Below are 19,860 nucleotides of genomic sequence, written 5' to 3' on the forward strand. Positions count from 1 at the left end.
GGCCGGTGAACATCCTAATCCGCCATTAACAAGCTCCGCCCCCTCTCAAGTAACTAAGTATTAAAGGAAGAGTTAACCCTTTATGTTAGAAAGGTTGTCCAGTTGTAGACTACTGATTGCCTATTAGCAGCCTTTACGAAGGCTATAGCTTTTCTTCTGACCTAGCAAGCAAGGATTATCCCTGGACCACATCTCAATCATCCAAAATATTAAATGGCTGTCTGTTCAGGCGCACATTTTTGAAGTTGACAATGTTTATCCTCAAGGCTGTCTGAAAAATTGACATTGTTAAAAGGGCCACTTCGGTGATTAAAAAAAAAATTCATAATGTAGTTTTTCCCGTAATCTATATCAGTGGGCTAGTGTTATCTTGGTTAACCATTTTTTTCATGTCTGAAACCCCCAGCCTCTTTTTCCTCAGATGGCCATGTGATCTCAATTCTGACAAGCTCAGATCTACTTGGGGGCTATGATGCCTGAAACTAGGCCATTTCTTAGTTTGTGTGATGCTATTACAGGCACCTGCCACTGAAACTGCTAGCAGAAGCACTCCCGTCACAGTTATTCATGATGATCACACAGTTGTAAGATCTCTCCCCCACCCGCATTTGCTTGGACGAGTATGCAGTTACTCGAGAAGAGCGATGCTCGCTCAAGTATCTGCCTTTACTGAGCGTGCTCGCTCATCTCTAGTTATGAGCCATTTACAGGGAACGACTGACGCTCAAAATTCGTTCGAATGAATGTGAGCAATAACCGTGCAGTGTAAATGCACAGAAATCGCTCCCAGGTTTTGAAGCAGCTTAAAACCATCTCTGGATCGCGGGCTTGTCGTTCTGTGTAAACGCTCCCCGCTCAGCGCTTCACACAGAAGGTGAAGGGCTGAGTGAGAAGCCTGCGATCCAGCGGTGAAGTCTGTCAGTGTAAATGCTCTGTATGAGCGCCAATGACCTTAGTGGTGATGTCAGCGTTCATGCTGTCCTTTAGCCAACTGTCGGCCCATGTAAAAAGGCCATTACAGCCTGTATTAAAGAGGTTGTTTAGTTGTATATACACACTGCATTATATCCCATCTAGACAGGATGACAGTCTACATCTCTGCACGAGCGCCGATGTCCCCTTTATGCTGTTAGCGCTCGTGCAGAGTGTTTAAGTAGATCACCGCTGGGTTCTCGCTCAGCGCTTCACATTCTATGGGGAGCGTTTACACTCAGCGAGAAGTCAGTGATGATTTTCCTGCTGGTTGAAAGTGAACGACCAACATGAACTGTAAACCAATAGTGTACGATGGCTGTGCATTTAGACATGGCAATTATCGTGCAAGTACGTGCTTTTGAACGGATTTTGCACGCTAATCATCCAGTGTAAATGGCCCTTAAGTCACGGCATTGTTAGAAGTGCAATCACACCAAGTACCCTTGCACCTTTTTTTTGCCCCACAGAAAAACCTTGAAGTTGAGGCACAAGACTGGACAACCATTTTACAGCAACTTTTTGATTGGTATTTTGTTTTTTCTTCAAAATAACCTTGGACACAACATGTTCAGACTTCTCCTCCTAGTTTATTAAATATTGTTTTTCTTTTTCCTTTTTTTTTTCTTTTGCGGACATGTTCTTAACATGTCCAGATTCTTTTCTATTAGGATTTTAAGCAGTCATATTAAAATACAGTTTCATTATAAAGTCTGCCACAGTTTTACAGTATTCAAAATGACAAATCTGTCTTTAAGAAAAAAAAAAAATCCTTTTACACCAAAAAAAACACATTTACAGTCAGAAAAAAAAGAAAACGAACAAAAAGTTTGGCATTTTCATATTTCATTCAGTATAAAACAGAATATTAAACGTGTTCCTGGGAGGTGAATACTCATTTTTCATCATTTCTTGAAATGAGTTATCATAAAACACACTATACAACATCAATATACAAAAAATTACTTTATGATCAATTATATATAATTTCTGGTGAAGTGCATCTTTGAAAAATATCTGCCAGCTTTTGTGTCATTGATAATACAGACAAAAATATCAAATGGTAAAACTGTCCCTTGTCCATATTTTCATGTGAACAAAAAATATATATTAAAAAGAAAAAAAAATAATATTAAATCCACGTGACTTGTAAATAGTGTTCAAGGTCTTCCACCAGGTGGCAGTGTTAGATTAGCCATAAGATCACGCACTGCAGCAAATATCGTACATTCCCCTGTGGACAGAGAAGTAAAGGGCAGAGTATTAAGAGATTGAATAACAAACTAGCAGTTTTACATAGAAGTGGAGAAGAGAAGTTCAGACCTACTTAGGCCGCCTGCAGACGAGCGGGTCGGATCCGGCAGCGAGAATTCTCGCCGCGCGATCCGACCCGAGCGCCTGCAGGGACGATCACGTACTCACCCGCGCCTGGCGGCCCCGGCTCTTTCATGTGCCGGCTGCCGCGAAGCCGGCGCATGCGCAGACCGGAGCCGGCGGCCGGGTGAGTGCGTGCCCCGCAGAAAATTAGGACATGCCGCGGTTTGTTTGCCGCGCGAGATTTCGCGCGGCCAAACCGCGGCCGTCTGCATAGGAGTGCGTATTTTAATGCACTCCTATGCAAACTTTTAGCGGCGGAAATCCCGCGGCGGGATTTCCGCTCGTGTGCAGGCGGCCTTACGCTGTTAAAATAATCATTGCTTTCCTGTTTTTAAAACAGTGATTTTTTTTTTTTTTTAGGACACGTTTTCTAGAACCATTAACTGGAGGATAATATTATATCCATCCCTCTGCAATTGGTAGAAGAACCAGGGCTAAAAACTCTACATAATCACCACCCCAGACCCCCCTTTAGTTGGGTGGGGAATAAATGCCCAAAGGGCAGAACAAGCTTCTGCTCTTAACACATGAAAAGCTAAATATTTAAATGTAACCTTTATTAAAAATATTAAAATTGTGCCAATTTACCGATTAAATTGCTGAAGAAAAGGTTAATGTCTGTTGTGCCAAGTGTACAATCCCTGTTCATGTGCCGTATTAGGGCAAAAGAATGTCAGCAGTGTCCGTCCCTCACTTGATACCCTTCCCTACGACCCAGAATGGACAGCTGCTCAGTAACAGCGGGTCCTGTTCTGGACGACCTTGGTATTCTAGAACGGCTGTCCTGTAATACTACATTTTCCCTGCAGTGGCTGCTACAGGGGAAAAAAAAAATTTAAGCACAGCTTTCCCTGGCAGAATTAATGGATTTTAAGGCCCTTTTACACGCAACGATTATCGCTCAAAGTTAGTCCAAATGGCTGAAAATGAGCGCTAATCGTTACATGTAAACGCTGGCATTATGCTCTTTTCGTTCGAACGATGGATTCAAGTTCACTTAAAATCCATAGTTCAGCTGCTGGAAGACTGAGCAAATACGTTCCATTTGAATGCATTTCGCTCACCTTTTAATAGACTGCAGGATGTTCTCCTTGCGGAAGGTTTACACTAGCCGAATGTTCCAGCAGCTGTTTGCAGAGCTGGGTGTGTGTGTTTAAGCACACACCTGGCTCAGCAAATAACTTAGAGAGACTTAATGGCCATTAAAATCATGGTATTTGTATAGCGCCAACTTATTCCGCAGCGCTTTCAGGTAATTATTACTTATTACCGCCCACCAAGCTGGGTTCTCATTTTACTGACCTCGGAAGGATGGAAGGCTGAGTCAACCTTGAGCCGGCTACCTGATTCATGTGGGAATCGAACTTGCAACCTCCAGGTCGTAGGCGAGAGCTTACACTCTGCACCACGAGGCTCATCTACACTTTAAAAGTTTTAGCAATGAATTTGTATAATCTTTTGGCCGTTTGAAAGATTATCTTTGCGTGTAAAAGGACCTCAAGAGTGCTGAAAGAACGACCCATGGGAATCAGCTGCTCATTTTTTTGTCATACATTCTTGGAGTACATGTGCACATTGGTATAACCCCTTCAAAATTCGCTTTCCAAGTTAGCTTAAGGCCAGCTGCACACAACCGGGTCGGAAGCCGTCCGCTCGGAATCCGCTTAAAACTAGAACATGCTGCAATTTTTCCTCTGCGAGCGGAAAATCTGTTGATTTCCGCTCGTGTGCATGAAAAAACGTTTTTCAATAGCATGCTATGGGAAGTATTTGCAGTGGAATCCGGAGGTGGACGCCCGCTCCAGATTGGCAATGCAAATACGGCCATGTGCAGCCGGCCTAAACTAGTAATAGTTTATTAGTAACTCTTTTATTACACATACAGTATTAAATTTGCCACATTGTATAAGTCTAAGGTTTACACTGCTGTGTGCCAATAACTCATTCACTGGCACTCTGTTACAGATGATCTACTCTATACTAATAGGCTGCATAGTATTAGTCTACGTACGGTGCTTCACTTGTGCAATTTTTGTAATGTGGTTTTGAAGACAAAACAATCATTAAAAGAGTAAAAAAAATTTACAAGGGCAGATACAAGTTCTCTTTTTGGATCATGGTTTTGGCTTCAAAAACTACATAAAAAAAACTAAAAACAAAACTGCATATGTAAATGCACTCCAACTGAAGACACTATGCTTACTAACACTAAACCTCCCCCTCCAGAATGCCGTAAAGTGGCAAAACATGTAGAGGAGATTTAGATACCATTATATTGCAGGGAATGGAATCTACTTAAAGAGGATTACTAACTGAAAAGTCCTTTTAAAATTACTGAGAAAATGAAATATTATTTAGTTACAGTAGCTATTTTTGCAAAACTGTCAGAAAACAAAATCAATAAACTATGTTTTTCTAGGAGGTACTGGTAAATCTTGTCTCCACCACAAGTATGGGTGGATACCTACTGATGGGCTGTATACGCCCACAAGCTGTGGATTGGCTGGCTGGAGCAAGGTCCTAGCAGTGTGCGAAATGAGTTGGCTGGGATGGAGGGTTAGGGTTCGTGTCAGTGTTAGGCTTACATTAATAACTGTAAATGCTTCCATGTCAGAACCGAGCCACATTAACATGTAAGCATTTACAGCTATTAATGTAAGCCTAACACTAAACCTCCCCGATGTCCGTACCCCACTATGACTATCACAGCCGCCCTCCCATCACCGACGCTTACGTCACTGTAAGTCTTCCCTATGTCCTGCTGTGTTGCTACCAGGCCGCTCTGCGTCCCCCACTGTCTGCCGGTGTAAGTCTTCCCTATGTCCTGCAGTATTGCTGGCCGGCACCTGTTAGTTTGCCCGCCGCTGTGCCTTCTCCCCTGCTGCTCCGTCGCTCTCCGCCCCTCGCTGTCAATCTCCCCGCCGCCGGTGCTAACATCTTCTGTCCGGAGCTGCTGCAGTGTGTTGCCATCCCACAATGGCACCTGCAGCCAATTACAAACTGGGGGAGTAACCTGGCTGTCAAGCAGGCAATCAGGAACTGGGGGTGTCACCTGGCTGTCAAGCAGCCTAACCCTTGTCTACACTCACCACTTCCGGTGTCAACAAGATACAACAGTACCTTTTCTAGGAATTATAGGGAAGGTACCCTAGCACCATGCTCTCTCAGCAATGCATTCTCAGAACTGATGGAAAAGAAGAGTTATAACCAAGGTCTTCTGTGTTCCCCAATGACACGGATGAGAATGTAGAGTTCTCTAATCTAGGAGGAATCCTCAATTCCTCACTTCCACACAGACTTGCGAGAGAAATAGTATTCAGCCTCATACCGCAAGAATAGGTGGGGAAAAAAATTAAAAACACCAACTCTGGATCTTGAGCTCAGACTTTTGATCAAGTGGGGAAACGTTGATTTAGAATGGTTTCATCTTTTGCTAAATCATTTGCAATCTAAACAACCAAAATTAAATACTGCACTATAACAATGTGTATATGGCTAACCTTGACGTGGTGGATTCATCTCAGCAAACCTCTTCAGTATGTTGCTGACCATCAGAGGAGCTGCTACCGAAGAGTTCTGCTGTCGAGGGATGTCTGCTTGTTGAGTCGTTCCTGATGCCATGTCATAAATGATTGGAACAATAATACTAACTGGCTCTGGTGGTACAGACGTCTTTTGGGTTAACTGAAGCTGTAACAAGAAAAAAAAAAAAAACCAGATACAGAGTTACAGTAGAAAATCATTTTCTTTTGTAAACTAAGCGGTTGGTAAATCAGCCACTTTATGTTCTATCCTCGGTAACAATATTTAAAGCAGCACTACAGGTTTATTGTATGATGCTAACTCACCAGCAGTGTCATTTATTTCATCCCATCTCAGTTGCATCTATACATTTTGAATCCTTTTATTCTAGGCAGCTGTGTTGTGTGATCCTAGTCTGACCACCAGTCCAGAGCTTGCCCTCCTGTATGTACAGGTAGTCCGACTCACCTGTGCAGCTAACTACCAGGTTTACATCAACTATTAAATCTCTCCTGGTTGCTCTCAGGTCTCTCTCCTCCCCGACCAAGCGCGGCCCTCCTTGTTCCTCTGAATGGTCACCCCATGTACAGTTGTACATTGTATTTGTTTCACAGTTAGGCTCAATTAACACTTCTTTTAATCCGTCAGGCTCCCACTGCTCTGTTAGGCAGAAAAGCGTTTTGCCAAGATATGTTAGGATAGGGAATAACTTTATGACCAGCGGGCCGTGACTGCAGGAACACCTACTGATCCCAAGAACATTGGTGCCAAAGGAATAGTAACATAGTAACATATACATAGTATGTAAGGCTGAATGAAGACATTGTCCATCTAGTCCAGCCTGTCTATCCTACTTTGTTGATCCAGAGGAAGGCAAAAAACCCCAAGGCCAGAAACCAATTAGCCCTTTTGGGGAAAAAATTCCTTCCCGACTCCCTAATGGCAATCAGACTGTTCCCTGGATCAACCCCTAATAGTTCCTACCTGCCTATATACCCGGATTAACAATTAACCTAAGATTTATATCCTGTAATATCCTTCTCCAGAAAGACATCAAGTCCCCTTTTAAACGCCTCTGTGGATTTTGCCATCACCACTTCCTCCGGTAGAGAGTTCCATAGTCTCACTGCTCTTACAGTAAAGAATCCCCTTCTATGTTGGTGATGAAACCTACTTTCCTCTAATCGTAGCGGATGTCCTCTTGTTACCGTCGTGGTCCTGGGTGTAAACAGATCGCGGGAGAGATCCATGTGTTGTCCCCTCATATACTTATACATAGTTATTTGGTCCCCTCTTAACCTTCTTTTTTCTAGAGTAAATAGACCCAATTTGGATAGCCTCTCTGGGTATTCCAGTCCCGTCATTCCATGTATTAGTTTAGTTGCCCTTCTTTGAACCCCCTCCAGTACCGCAACATCCCTCCTGAGCACCGGTGTCCAGAATTGTACGCAGTATTCCATGTGAGGCCTGACAAGTGCCTTATATAAAGGAAGGATGATGTTCTCGTCCTTCGCCCCTATACCTCTTTTAATGCACCCCAAGACTTTATTTGCCTTTGCAGCAGCTGACTGGCATTGGTTACTCCAGTTTAGTCTATTATCCACTAATACCCCCAGATCCTTTTCCATATCACTTTTCCCTAGTGGTACCCCAATAAGTGAATATTGGTGACATCCGTTTCTCCTGCCCATGTGCATAGTCTTACATTTTTCAACATTGAACTTCATTTGCCATTTTTCTGCCCAAGCCCCCAGCTTGTCCAGGTCCGTTTGCAGCCGCACATTGTCCTCCGTTGCATTAATTATATTGTATAATTTTGTGTCATCTGCAAATATTGATATTTTGCTGTGCAGCTCCTCTACCAGGTCATTGATAAATATGTTGAACAGAGTGGGGCCTAATACTGAACCCTGTGGCACCCCACTAGCGACTATGGTCCAATCAGAGTACGCACCATTTATTACCACCCTCTGCTTTCTATCATTGAGCCAATTTTCTACCCACTTACACACGTTTTCGCCCAGTCCGAGCTGCCTCATTTTGTATATTAGCCTATTATGTGGCACGGTGTCAAAGGCTTTAGAGAAGTCCAGATATACAAGATCAATAGATTCTCCCTGGTCCAGCTTAGAGCTTACTTCATCGTAGAAACTGATCAGATTTGTCTGACATGAGCGACCCTTCATGAATCCATGCTGGTGAGGAGTTATTCCCTTAATCTCCTTGAGGTACTCATCGATGGCGTCTCTCAGAATCCCCTCGAAAATTTTTCCCGTTACTGAAGTGAGACTTACTGGCCTGTAGTTTCCAGGCTCACTTTTGCTCCCTTTTTTGTAAATTGGAACCACGTTGGCAATGCGCCAATCCAATGGTACTATACCGGTCTTGATAGTGTCTAGAAATATTAGGTATAGCGGCCTAACTATCTCGTCGCTTAGTTCCCTTAGTATCCTTGGGTGTAATCCATCTGGGCCCGGCGATTTATCAATTTTAGTTTTCTTTAGACGCTTCCGCGCCTCCTCCTGTGTTAGGTATGAGATGTTTTGTGAGGGGTTCGTTTTATTCCCCTGTATCTCGTGTGGCATTTCCTTTTCTTTTGTGAATACACTTGAGAAGAAACTGTTTAGTAGATTTGCTTTCCCTTCGTCATCATCAATGATTTCTCCTGCATTGTTTTTTAACGGGCCATCGCTCTGCCTGCAAATCCTTTTGCTGTTAATGTAGTTGAAAAATAGCTTCGGGTTGTTTTTGCTCTCTTTGGCGATCCGTCTTTCTGCTTCCTCCTTGGCAGTTTTGATCGTATCTTTGCATATTTTGTTTTTTTCCCTGTATGATTTTAGCACTTCTTCGCTGCCTTGTTGCTTTAGTAGTTTGAACGCTTTCTTCTTTTCGTTTATTGCCCCTCTTACCGAGCAGTGGATTTGTATGTGTGCCGCAGCTGGATGTAATTCAAAGGCAGCAACCGACTGACACGTGCAAGTGCTCTGCAGTCTCCGGTGCTGCCACTGAAATAACAAGCGCAGCACCGTGCATACACCATCTGCTCCATTCACGCCGGATCTTCTGGACCACTATTCTTGTAATTGGTGGAGGTCTCAGCGTTCAGACCTCCACAATCATAGAATTACCACCTGTAGATAAGGCATAACGTTATATCCTGGTACAAAGACTGCTGCACTATCACACACAGAAAAAAATTGAAACCTTATGGAAACATTATTAGTCAAAGAGGGCACCAGGAGGAATAAGGAGGGGTCATGGTTCCGGTACATCTGGAAGCCATTATGCCAGTGTGAACATTAAATTATAGAATTATTGTCTACATGGCACAGACCTGTCACACTCCCAAAATTGCATTATCTTTCAATACCCCAACATTACTGTATTATAATTTCATTTGATATCACATGTTCATAGAAAATTAATTTTCTGCTCCACCTTAATAGACTAATCTTCACCTTTACAATTTATCAATACTTACAAAGAACAGCATTTTAGATTTCAGGACAACAGCCGGAGTCCCTGGAGGAGCAATTGGTGGGGCACTCGGAGGGATGGTCAAACAGAATTGCACATTCCATTTCAGCTGTGTGGCTTGATCTGGAAACTTTTTGTTTAAGGTGCAAAAGTTAGCATCCAATGGACCAATTTTAGAGATTATAGAACAACGTTATCTTTTCTAGTAAAATGTGAAACCTGGAAAAGGGTTTCAGAGAGTTTAACAAAAAAAACAAACAAACATATAAGCCAAAGCCAGAAGTGGTTTCAAACTATAGAGGAAATATAAAAAGGAAGAACCTCTCTTCTCCCTCCTGATGAATCTACTTCTGGCTTTTATTTAAAAACTACATGAAAAACTGCCAAAAAACCTCATGTGAAACTACCCTAAAGGGGTTTCTGAGATCATAAAGAAATGCCAAAAGGTAAGAAATGTCAGAAACTAAATAAATCCCAAAGCAGCCAACATTCACTTAAGTCAATCACTCTAAGGCCGCCTGCACACGGGCAGAAATCCCGCGGCGGTTTTTCCCGCGGGATTTCCGCCACTGAAAGTTTGCATAGGAGTGCATTACAATACGCACTCCTATGCAGACGGCCGCGGTTTGGCCGCGCGAAATCTCGCGCGGCAAACAAACCGCGGCATGTCCTATTTTTGTGCGGGGCTTGCACTCACCGGGCCGCCGGCTCCGGTCTGCGCATGCGCCAGCTGCGCCGCAGCCGGCACATGAAAGAGCTGGGGCCGCCAGGCGCGGGTGAGCACGCGCTCGTCCCTGCAGGCTCTCGGGTCGGGTCCCGCGGCGAGAATTCTCGCTGCCGGATCCGACCCGCTCGTCTGCAGGCGGCCTAAAAGGTCCTTTTAGACAAGCGGATTCTTGTTTGAACGAGAGGGTGACGTCACCGCTGGCTCGTTCGCTGTCCTGCAGCCTGTTTACACAGATACATCGTTGGCTCGTTTAAAGGAGAATCATTCAGTCTTTCACATTCACTGTATAAGGGACTGTGGAAGATTGAACGATTGCAGTTTAAACCAAACAAGCAAACGAACCAATGATGGGTTTTAATGAACAAATGAAAAAAGTGAACGATGTCTTTGACGTTCGGTTGCTGGCTCGTGCTTAGACCGAACGACTATCGTTCACTTTAGCTGGTTTGAGCAATAATTGTTCCATCTAAAAGCACCTGAAACATCGGGTCACTCTGGTGGTGTCTGGTGGCCCTGGTTTACTTGGTTGCAGTAAGGAGAGGTGCCTGTATACCAAAATCAGGGACCTCAGTCGTTCTCATGCCATACACTACTGAGGCCAGCGATTGGCTGCAGTAGTCACAGGTGTATGCAAGCACCCCATCACTGCAGTAAAGCAGGCACAGACCTGCAGGACATTTAACAGGTAAGTATTGCCTCTTATTATATTATGCCTTTTCGTACCTTTGGGCAAGTTTATTGTGATCTCAAACTCCTATAATGGAACAACCATTCACAGCAATATTTCAGACATTAGTATAGAACCAGGGTTAATCAAAACGTGTACACAACTGTTGTGGGAAACTCATAATAGAGAAAGAATTAAAAAACTTAAATTTACATTTATTTAAATGTTAGGGTTTTGTCCTTTATGTTCCCTATGCACATTAAAGTAAAGTTTAAATCCATTATTTGGCTAGGAATTAATTAATTTCTCAGTACTGACAAGTAATCTACTGAGGCAGGAAGGAAACTTATGACCAAGAACCCTTTAAAATTTTTAGATACTCCAAAATCGCTGTGCAGAGCAGCCACAATGTATGAAAACATCTCAAACATGCTACATATGGCTATTTCTGCTTGCCCATGGACCACAGGAAAGTAGTGCATTCTTACCAGTTCGAGCTTCATTATGTGTACACAGTCTCTGAGTATGTGCGTTGGTGCTCCTAATAACTTTGTAAAAGCTATTAGTGTGTTTGCTTTAAAGGGTGGACCGGCAACCTAAAAAAGGAAAAACAGTTTCAGAGTACGCAAATTTTTAGTACATTTTTACTGTTTATTTTTAAACTCTATACAGAAAAAAGCCGATAGTCATAATGACATAGGGAAAAACACGAGTACATTCACACGTAGCAGATGCCTTCCAGAAGTTCCAATCAGATTTGCAGGCTGTAAATCTGCAGCCAAAATGGATGAGATTTTCAAAAATCACGATTTTGACACTGAAGACAAAAATTTGTATTAAAATTGCCCTGAAGGGCAGATATTGAATACGCAATGTGATTTTTTTTTTCTCTACAGATCTTCAGTCTTCACAACAGAACCTGGATGTATCCTTAAGCTTGAAAGAGGTAATAGCCTTTCATAGCTCCCAACCGTGATGGGATTGTTCGCAGAGACGCAACTGGGCTGTAGGCGAATCCAGTGATAGTGACATAAAATGCTTATTTAGTTGGCCACAAAAACAGAATTCCCAAACATGATTGACCGTTTGGAGAGTCAGTTTAATGGTAAGTGTCAACAAGAGATCCCGTCGATTCTGCAAACAAAGCAGATCTACAAGGCTACCGCTAACAAGCCTGACAAAGTAGTGTTAAACCAGTCTGGGTAGAACATTTAGTCAGCAATTACAGCCACTTTTTACAAATGTTATCGCCTTAATGATTTGGCCTACTCGCTATGACAGGCTGTTTGGATTTCGCTACAAATTCTACTATAAAATGTGACATTCTTTTTCTGTCCAATTAGCACTACATATAAATTAGCATGTCCTAGGAATGGGCTAATTGAACAGACCCAGGGCTGACTTCAGAGTGGTCCCTCAGTCCCCAATTGTGTTACCAAGTGTTCGAAGGGTGCAGTTCCCATTGATAATGCCTCTTAGCCACAGCAATCAAATCATTAAATGATCGTGCTCAGAGGTTCATTAGATAGATGAGCACCAGCTCCAAGGCAGCACAGGACACCTGTTCAGGACTTAGAAATTTATTTGGTGTTGCCATAATCATACTGACCCACAAAATAGTTCAGTTTTACTGCACCCTGAACACAGTAAAAACTAAACCGAAAAGAACAATGGCACAATCACACCCCTTTCACCGCACTGAATTTATCCAGAAGGTGTCGCCTCCTGACATGTCTAGGTTTGTAAATCATTGTATTAAGAAAAACTAAATTTGCCTCATTGCACACAGATATTTTTCAGCAGTATTTTGGTATGGGGGTGGGAGGTCTGGAGTACAGAACATCCGAGTCATCCAGAGACAAAAACACACTGGGCAACCAAGAGGCGGTAGTCCCCAGACCGCTGCACCATCCATGTGAATTCAGCAAGCACAGAGGCAACATTAATAAAGGTCTACTTAACATTGTATGTTGTGTGTGTCATGTCTGCTAGATGCAGGTAGAATCTTATTTGTGGTGCCATCATGCTGGTTGGGATTCACTTAGCTTACGAGTAAGTGCATCTGCTCCTTAGATTATTAGCATGTAACCATTGCAACAAAACATAGGGGTCCATACCACACCACTAATGTAACTGGAAGAAGTACAGCTTGAAACATTTCAAAGAAAATGACAGCCCTTTTCCATGGCTCAATTGTCCCTTACACTATAAATAGATCTTAAATGACAGAATAATGCCCCTTTCACTCAATTCTCATTTGCCTGAGTGAACGACCTAGTGACGTCATGACCAGCTTGTCAACGCTCGCTGGCAGCTTGTTTAGGACTGCACGAGTCTTGCTGAGAATCATACAGTTCTCATGCTCTATGTGAAACACTGATCAATCAGTGTTTAAACCGCCCTACGAATGAACGAGCCGGCACCAACTTTTTTTGCCGGCTGGACCTAAATGGCAAATGAGAAGCGCACGATTCTCGTTCAGTCATGTTTAAACTGAGAGATCACTGTTCAGTTTTGCTCGTTTGAACGGTTTTCTGAACAATAATCGTTCTGCGCAAAGGCAGCATTAGATTGTCAGGTCAGAGTTTGTGTACTTTGGCAAGTATGGTAAACACCTACCCTGGTCTCAAAGAATTTTTCAAGGACTTGCAGTTCTTCTGGCTTCCACTGGCCAGCATTTTCAGGTGTCACTTTCAGCTGTAAAGTCTGGTTCGTGGTGGGGTTAAGGGCCACTCGACACTTTAGAACATCTGTCTTGAACATAATGACTCCTGGCTCATTGGAGTTTATAAGCTGCAGCTGGGAGTAATAAAATAAAAGTAGGATCACATTAGACTCATTCCATCTAATATTTGTTAATGACATGATGGCAGTGGTTAATCAAAAAACTATTTTTTTTCAAAGAGCAAATAATAAAAAAATTAAGAAAAGGCCCTCCATACCATCATTCGTGCAAAGGGACAGACTCACACAAACGTATCTGGCAGCATGCAGGCTGCCAGATATATGCATGCAGAGAGTATGCACGGCCATGTACTATCTTGACGTGAATGCGCGCCAACATAGAACACGCTGCGATTTTTCTTGCATGCGTATTTTGCACAAGTTGTGCGAGCGGCAACATGGCAACCTATAGTAGATTGGTAAAGTACATTATATGCCCAAGTATCGCGTGCGGAATACATTGTCATGACACGCTCGTGTGAGCTCAGCTTAACTTGGGTAATTAAGGATAGAACCAAATATGATAGAATACGTACAGTCTCCTGCTGGATTATCCTTTGAAGATGCCGCCTCATATTTACAGAGCCTAGAAACCTCTCAAGAGGAGAACACAGGTAGCTTCCTGCCAGCGCTGGTGCTAATCCAGGTGTTGGAGATGGTAATAGAAGTACATGCAAGGCACTGTGAGTGAGGATTGTAGGGATAGATGCAGCCCATGGACGTTGAGGTAGCTTGCGAGGTGGAGGCATATTCGTTGGCAGAGACTGAGAACCTAGGAAAAAACAGAACAAAATAAAACTTAAGACAAAATTTGGTATTAATTAGTATTATTGATTATATGATTTGCCATTATTTGAAAGCTTAATGCAAGAAAGAAAGCATGAGTAGAGAGAAGATTATCTGCCCCAGTGTCATTTGCTGAAAACAAGTCAAATGTCAAATACTGGAGAGGAAATATGGAGCTCATTCAGTTAATTATATTTTAAAAGGAACACTTCAAGCAAAAACTAATATCGTTATGCCTAGTGCAATGAATGAGGAGATGGCGCATAACACAAGGTATAAATCCCTGCTTTATACACTGCCCCCTCAGACGCTGTAAGTAGGCATAGCCAGTCTAAAAAGTTGCCTGGAATGTTTCTTTAAAGTTAGAGTTAAAATTGTTGCCAGACAGCATTTAGCATGGTAGCACAGGCATCACATCAATCAACTGAACAGGGACAACACGATGTGGTGACATGGCGGTCGCAGGTCAACACAGCTGCAGCTTAAAATCGTAGGCAAAAACTAACCAGAAGTTTTTTGCATTTTTTTAAAAAATGATTTCAGTTCTTGTAAAAAAAATTTTTTTTATTCAAGCTGCGATTTCACCCGACATGTTATGGTGTGATGTACACATTTCTGGCCAGCTGTTAATGCCCCAACATCGGCTGACAGATTAAAATGCAAAAGTCATTATGTAATCTTGATAACTGTGCTGAAGTAAAATCTCCAGTAGAGAGATGAACTAGAATCACTAAATGAGAGCATGATTGGAACCACAACATACTTGTTCCAGCTCGAGGGGAGTGAGACACATCAGGGACAGGAGAGTGAAGAGATGGATTTGCTGGTGACATTCCAGGCATGCGAGCTGCTGGAGAAGGACCAGACACTTGAGGAGACCCTGGCCAAGTCCCTGCACGTTGGCTGGGTGACATCATGGTGTACGGAGAGCTAGGGTCTAACGTACCTGTGCAGGTTGCAAAATGAGATTTTGTCACATCACCTCCTCTTCTACTACAGATTTGAAGGGATATTATAGTGATAAAACTGAAATTTTGAAAACAATAGGTCCAAAGGTTTTATTTTTAAATCAACAAAAAAAAAAAAAAGGTACAACTAAGACTACCGGAAGTTTTCTTTAGAAGTAAAGTCTTTCATAGATGATCTTGAAGATAAAAAGATGAAAGTGTAGGCCACAAGAAGCAAAGCTAAAGGTAACTGGACACAAATACTGCAGCATTTGCCACACTTAAATTAAACGGGAAGTCAAATAAGTCGAAACCAATTGAACGTAAATGAATTTGAAACACTAAAGAGGTTTTCTGGTCTTATGTATCATTTTCCTTGGAGGTATATATTAGCGCACGGATTAACCCTTTCCAATCCACTGTCTGACGTCTGAAGACATTATGATTTAAGGCTGTACAGCTCCGATGTTGGAAGACATCCGTCGGGGTTCTCTTACTGTATATTGCCAGCCTCTCTACTGTCGGAGCCTATCCAACGTGTCACCTCATGCAGTACTGGTTTTATCCAGCATATAGCGCCGTTGTATAGCAGCAGAAAAAAAAAAAAAAAAAAAAGTGTAAGCCGTCTAGGAAAACCAGGATACAAATTGGATTGGAAAGGGTTAATGCCCGCTTTCCTACTCGCCTTTTCAATCCCCTGCAGTATCTAACACAGATGCTCTGTTGGTCCTCCACCATTCAAGTTTATAAAGCTGCTAGTGATGATCATCTGTACAGGAGAGCTACAGCTAATCAGCGGCCTCAGCAATTACATGCCTCAATACTGACATCAATGCTCAGAAATGCCAGTAAATATGGAAGTGCTGAAACCAGCGAATGGCTGCAACAATTGCATGCAAGCACACAATGTAACAACTGGCTGCTTGTAAACAAAAATTGCTGGGGGACTGAAGAGGCAAGTAGTGGGTTTTCTTTTCTTGATTTCTAATATTTGCGTCTTCCCCCTCCACAAACAACTGGACAACCCATTTAATGCATGCTCTCCAAGTGGTCTACAGTAGTGAAGGGTTTCTGTATTAACACCTGGTGCCCAGTAATTTACTCACCTCCCTGGCCGGCTCCAATCTCCATACTGGCAGTGCTGCGAGCAACGCCAGGGATACTCGTTCCTGTGTAACATCACCAGAGCGAGCATCACTAGGACCAGCTGCCAGGCATCGTTTGCCCAGCAGATCGTCCTGTGTAAAAGGACCTTAATGAAAAACATAAGATACTGCGGCATTGTAAGTAGCCTAACAAGATCTTATAACAAATTAAATAGGTTGTAGACACTGGTTAGTCACAAAATAGAGGTCATAGATACACAAAGTAGAAGATTTTTGTTTTAGCACAAAAACATGATCCAGAACAAGTAGAGATGTGCAAGCATACTCGCTAAGGGCAATTGCTCGATCGAGCAGTGCCCTTAGCGAGTACCTGCCCGCTCAGGAGCAAAGATTCGGGTGCAGGCAGGGAGCTCTCTCTCTCCCTCTCTCCCCCCCCACTCTCCTCTGCTGACTGCCGCAACTCACCTGTCACCCGCGCCGGCAGCCGAACCTTTTCTTCCGAGCGGGGAGATACTCGCTAAGGACAATGCTCGATAGAGCAATTATCCTTAGCGAGTATGCTCGCTCATCTCTAAGAACAAGTCAAGCAAAAAAGACAAAATGGCCTTTAACGAGTAGTATCAAGCTAGGTTTACCATGCATGTTCTTCTGTCACAATAAAGCACAACACAATTAATGAACTACTGATGAAAGACCACTACATTTACATTTCAGTAGTATAGAACATAAGAGACCGGCTGGAGATAATGGCTGGAAAATGCCGAATGTTATTTTTCCGGAAGAGGTAAGGTCCCATCGAAATTCATATGAAATACACATTCCAAAAGTTACTCCAGCTCAAACATAACCCAGCATGGTACGTTTAACCCTTTTATTAACTCAAGTTAGTTGAGCCGATGAGCCAATTAACTAATGAAAGGGCCTCAGATGTAATGCGGACTGGACACAGAAGTTCTTTAGTCCACATAGTGCAGATTTAGGCGTTCTCCCCCCTCCCCCTCAAACGTTAATAAGATGTAAGCAGATATATGCTGCTGAATCTTAGGAAAAATTTATGATTTCTGTAATAGCGAAAATAAAGCAGTTCAAGGGTGAACACCCACCTTAGACATTTATGTCATCCTGTGGGCATACCATAAATGTCTGATAGATGTATGTCCCACCTATTAAAAAAAAAAGGTGCCCTCAACCTGTGTGATGTAGCAAACACATCCATGCGGAGAGTGAATATACAGCTAGGACCTAAATCTATTAAACATTCATGGCATATCCTGTAAATATGCTATAAATGTTTAAGGTGGGAATACATCCAAGTCTGCTCTGTAGATGAGTCCCTAGATCTTTTGCCAAAGCTGCATACACAGACCCGGTCAATACAGGAACAAACATACAGACCTGTAGGCAGTCCATGCGCCATTGTATGATCCTTCCCTAACTAGAAGCATTGCTTTTAAGGGCGAATAACCCTGTTACACTATATGTATCACTGCATACTATAAATTCTATATCATGTACTCACCATGAGGACTTGCAAAGTTAGGCGTTGGAACCATTGTAATTCCAAGGGAGGAAGGTGACTGTGTGGGACCAAAGGATGCAGGAGAAGGTGCTCTAAGTGCTCCACTAGGAGAACTTTGCAAGTTCCCTGAGGAAAGATTAAATGTAATGCTGGGATTGAGCATTTAGTACAAATACTTTCTTGGACAAAGTTATTCATGGACAAATCAGCAAAAATTTAGCAGCATTTCCAAAACTGCAGACAATTCATTATAGCTTTCCCATTCAAGATTGGCCTGTTGGTGGTGATCAGCGAGTACAACCTGCTTATGATAGTCCGTTTACTGCAGAACAATAATGCCATGGTAAAAATCACAAATCCAAAACAAGCAGCAAGGATGTACTTTAATCTTGGCAATAATCGAGCACTACATGTACACCTCTACATAGTTAAAAGACTTTATTTTGCAAACTAAATAGTTTTGATACCAGTATTTTCTTCCTAAATCTCCACTGAACATGGACCTCTGAAGGACCAAGCGCAGTAAATATACGGTGCTTGGTCCTGGGCTTTAATCCAGCCAATAGCAAAAGTAGAAATCAAGCAGGATCAGGTTGGGTCCTCAGATGTTAGTCACAGCTGAGAACCTGGGAGGAGGAGGGAGACGCGCTATGTACTAAAAAGTGAAAGGGAAACACTTTCAGCAGAGCTGCAGGATCTTAGTAGACCCTGACAAACTCTGCCAGTGAGAACAAAAAGAAAAAAAGTTACAAAAATACGTAATATACAAAAAAAAAAATTTCAGAATAGAATAAAAAACAGAAAATGACCCACCGCGGACACCAACCAAAACAGTCACCGTATGCGCCCTGTAATCCAAAACTATACATATATATCAAAACGGTCAAAACAAAATGAGGAAACCATTACCATATTTTATTTTAATGTAAATATAGCAAGTTAAAAACATTAATCTAGAATATATATTTTTCCCCCCACTTTTTACCCTGAATAAAACAGAAACAGTCAAATGAAAAAGTCAGGATATTAAAAAAAAAAAAAAAAAATAGCCCTATATGCCCCGGAAAAAAAAAAAAAGGCAGCAAAAATAATTTTGGTAGCTGAAGGAAAAAAAAAAGGGCAGTAACACCACATAGGTAAAATCCCTACAAACAGCCTGGTCCTTAGGACGTTAAAGCACGGAAGTTGATTTACTCATCTCTTAGCTATCTATCGTGAGGTTATCATAATAAGACTAAACAAAAAAGTTCACACACATTGTGCGAAATTAAAATGTTGCCCTTGAAGTAGAGACCGGCACAATCTAAGCCACATGGGTACATAAAAATGAATAGAGGCTCACCTGGTGACTGAGAGTGCATCATTACCGGGGAAGGAGTAACAGTGTTATGGTATGAAGACGGTGGTGAAGTGAGAGGATAAGCTCCCGATGTTCCAGACTGCTTTGTAAACTGTTAATATGAAATGCAGATAACTGAAGTTAAAGCTCTCCTTGTGAACGGAAAAAAGTAAGTAAACCATGCAGCTGAAAACCACATTTGGCTTTCATACTGGTTGTGTGGTGTGGTACCGTATATACCGGCGTATAAGGCGACGGGGCGTATAAGACGACCCCCCAACTTTCACCTTATACGCCAGTAATACAGTGGAGAAAAAAAAAATCAGTACTCACCTCCCCCGGCGTTCTGTCGCGCTCCGGCAGGCTATCGCTTCCATCTGGTCCCCGGCAGAACATTGCTTTCTGAATGCGGGGCTTGAAATCCCCGCCTCCAGAAAGCTAATACACATGCCGTCAGCCAGTTACAGCCATTCAATGACATCATTGAATGGCTGCGATTGGCTAAAACACACGTGGCTTCAGCCAATCACACTATTCAATGACATCATTGAATGGGTGTGATTGCTAACACACGTGCGCCTTCAGCCAATCACAGCCATTCAATGATGTCATTGAATGGCTGTAACTGGCTGACGGCATGTGTATTAGCTTTCTGGAGGCGGGGATTTCAAGCCCCGCATTCAGAAAGCAATGTTCT

General features: G+C 42.6%; 1 protein-coding gene across 2 annotated transcripts in view; it reads right to left on the bottom strand.

The window, feature by feature from the left end:
- Nucleotides 1-1,542: 1,542 nt before the first annotated feature.
- Nucleotides 1,543-19,860, bottom strand: part of MED14 (mediator complex subunit 14) — a 47,059-nt gene continuing 28,741 nt past the window's right edge. Inside the window, exons 23-31 of one of the 2 annotated variants that reach the window (XM_066599958.1) lie at nucleotides 19,167-19,275; nucleotides 17,825-17,950; nucleotides 15,016-15,198; nucleotides 14,003-14,238; nucleotides 13,362-13,541; nucleotides 11,231-11,338; nucleotides 9,353-9,478; nucleotides 5,850-6,039; nucleotides 1,543-2,206 (exon numbers count right to left, since the gene is read on the bottom strand). In XM_066599958.1, the coding sequence (XP_066456055.1) occupies nucleotides 2,133-2,206; nucleotides 5,850-6,039; nucleotides 9,353-9,478; nucleotides 11,231-11,338; nucleotides 13,362-13,541; nucleotides 14,003-14,238; nucleotides 15,016-15,198; nucleotides 17,825-17,950; nucleotides 19,167-19,275 (1,332 nt within the window). In that variant the 3' untranslated portion in view covers nucleotides 1,543-2,132. The remainder of the gene's footprint in view (nucleotides 2,207-5,849; nucleotides 6,040-9,352; nucleotides 9,479-11,230; nucleotides 11,339-13,361; nucleotides 13,542-14,002; nucleotides 14,239-15,015; nucleotides 15,199-17,824; nucleotides 17,951-19,166; nucleotides 19,276-19,860) is intronic. The other variant, XM_066599959.1, reaches the window with a different exon arrangement.

Source organism: Eleutherodactylus coqui, chromosome 4, assembly GCF_035609145.1.
Source record: "Eleutherodactylus coqui strain aEleCoq1 chromosome 4, aEleCoq1.hap1, whole genome shotgun sequence".
In the NCBI taxonomy this organism is placed as follows: Eukaryota; Metazoa; Chordata; class Amphibia; order Anura; family Eleutherodactylidae; genus Eleutherodactylus; species Eleutherodactylus coqui.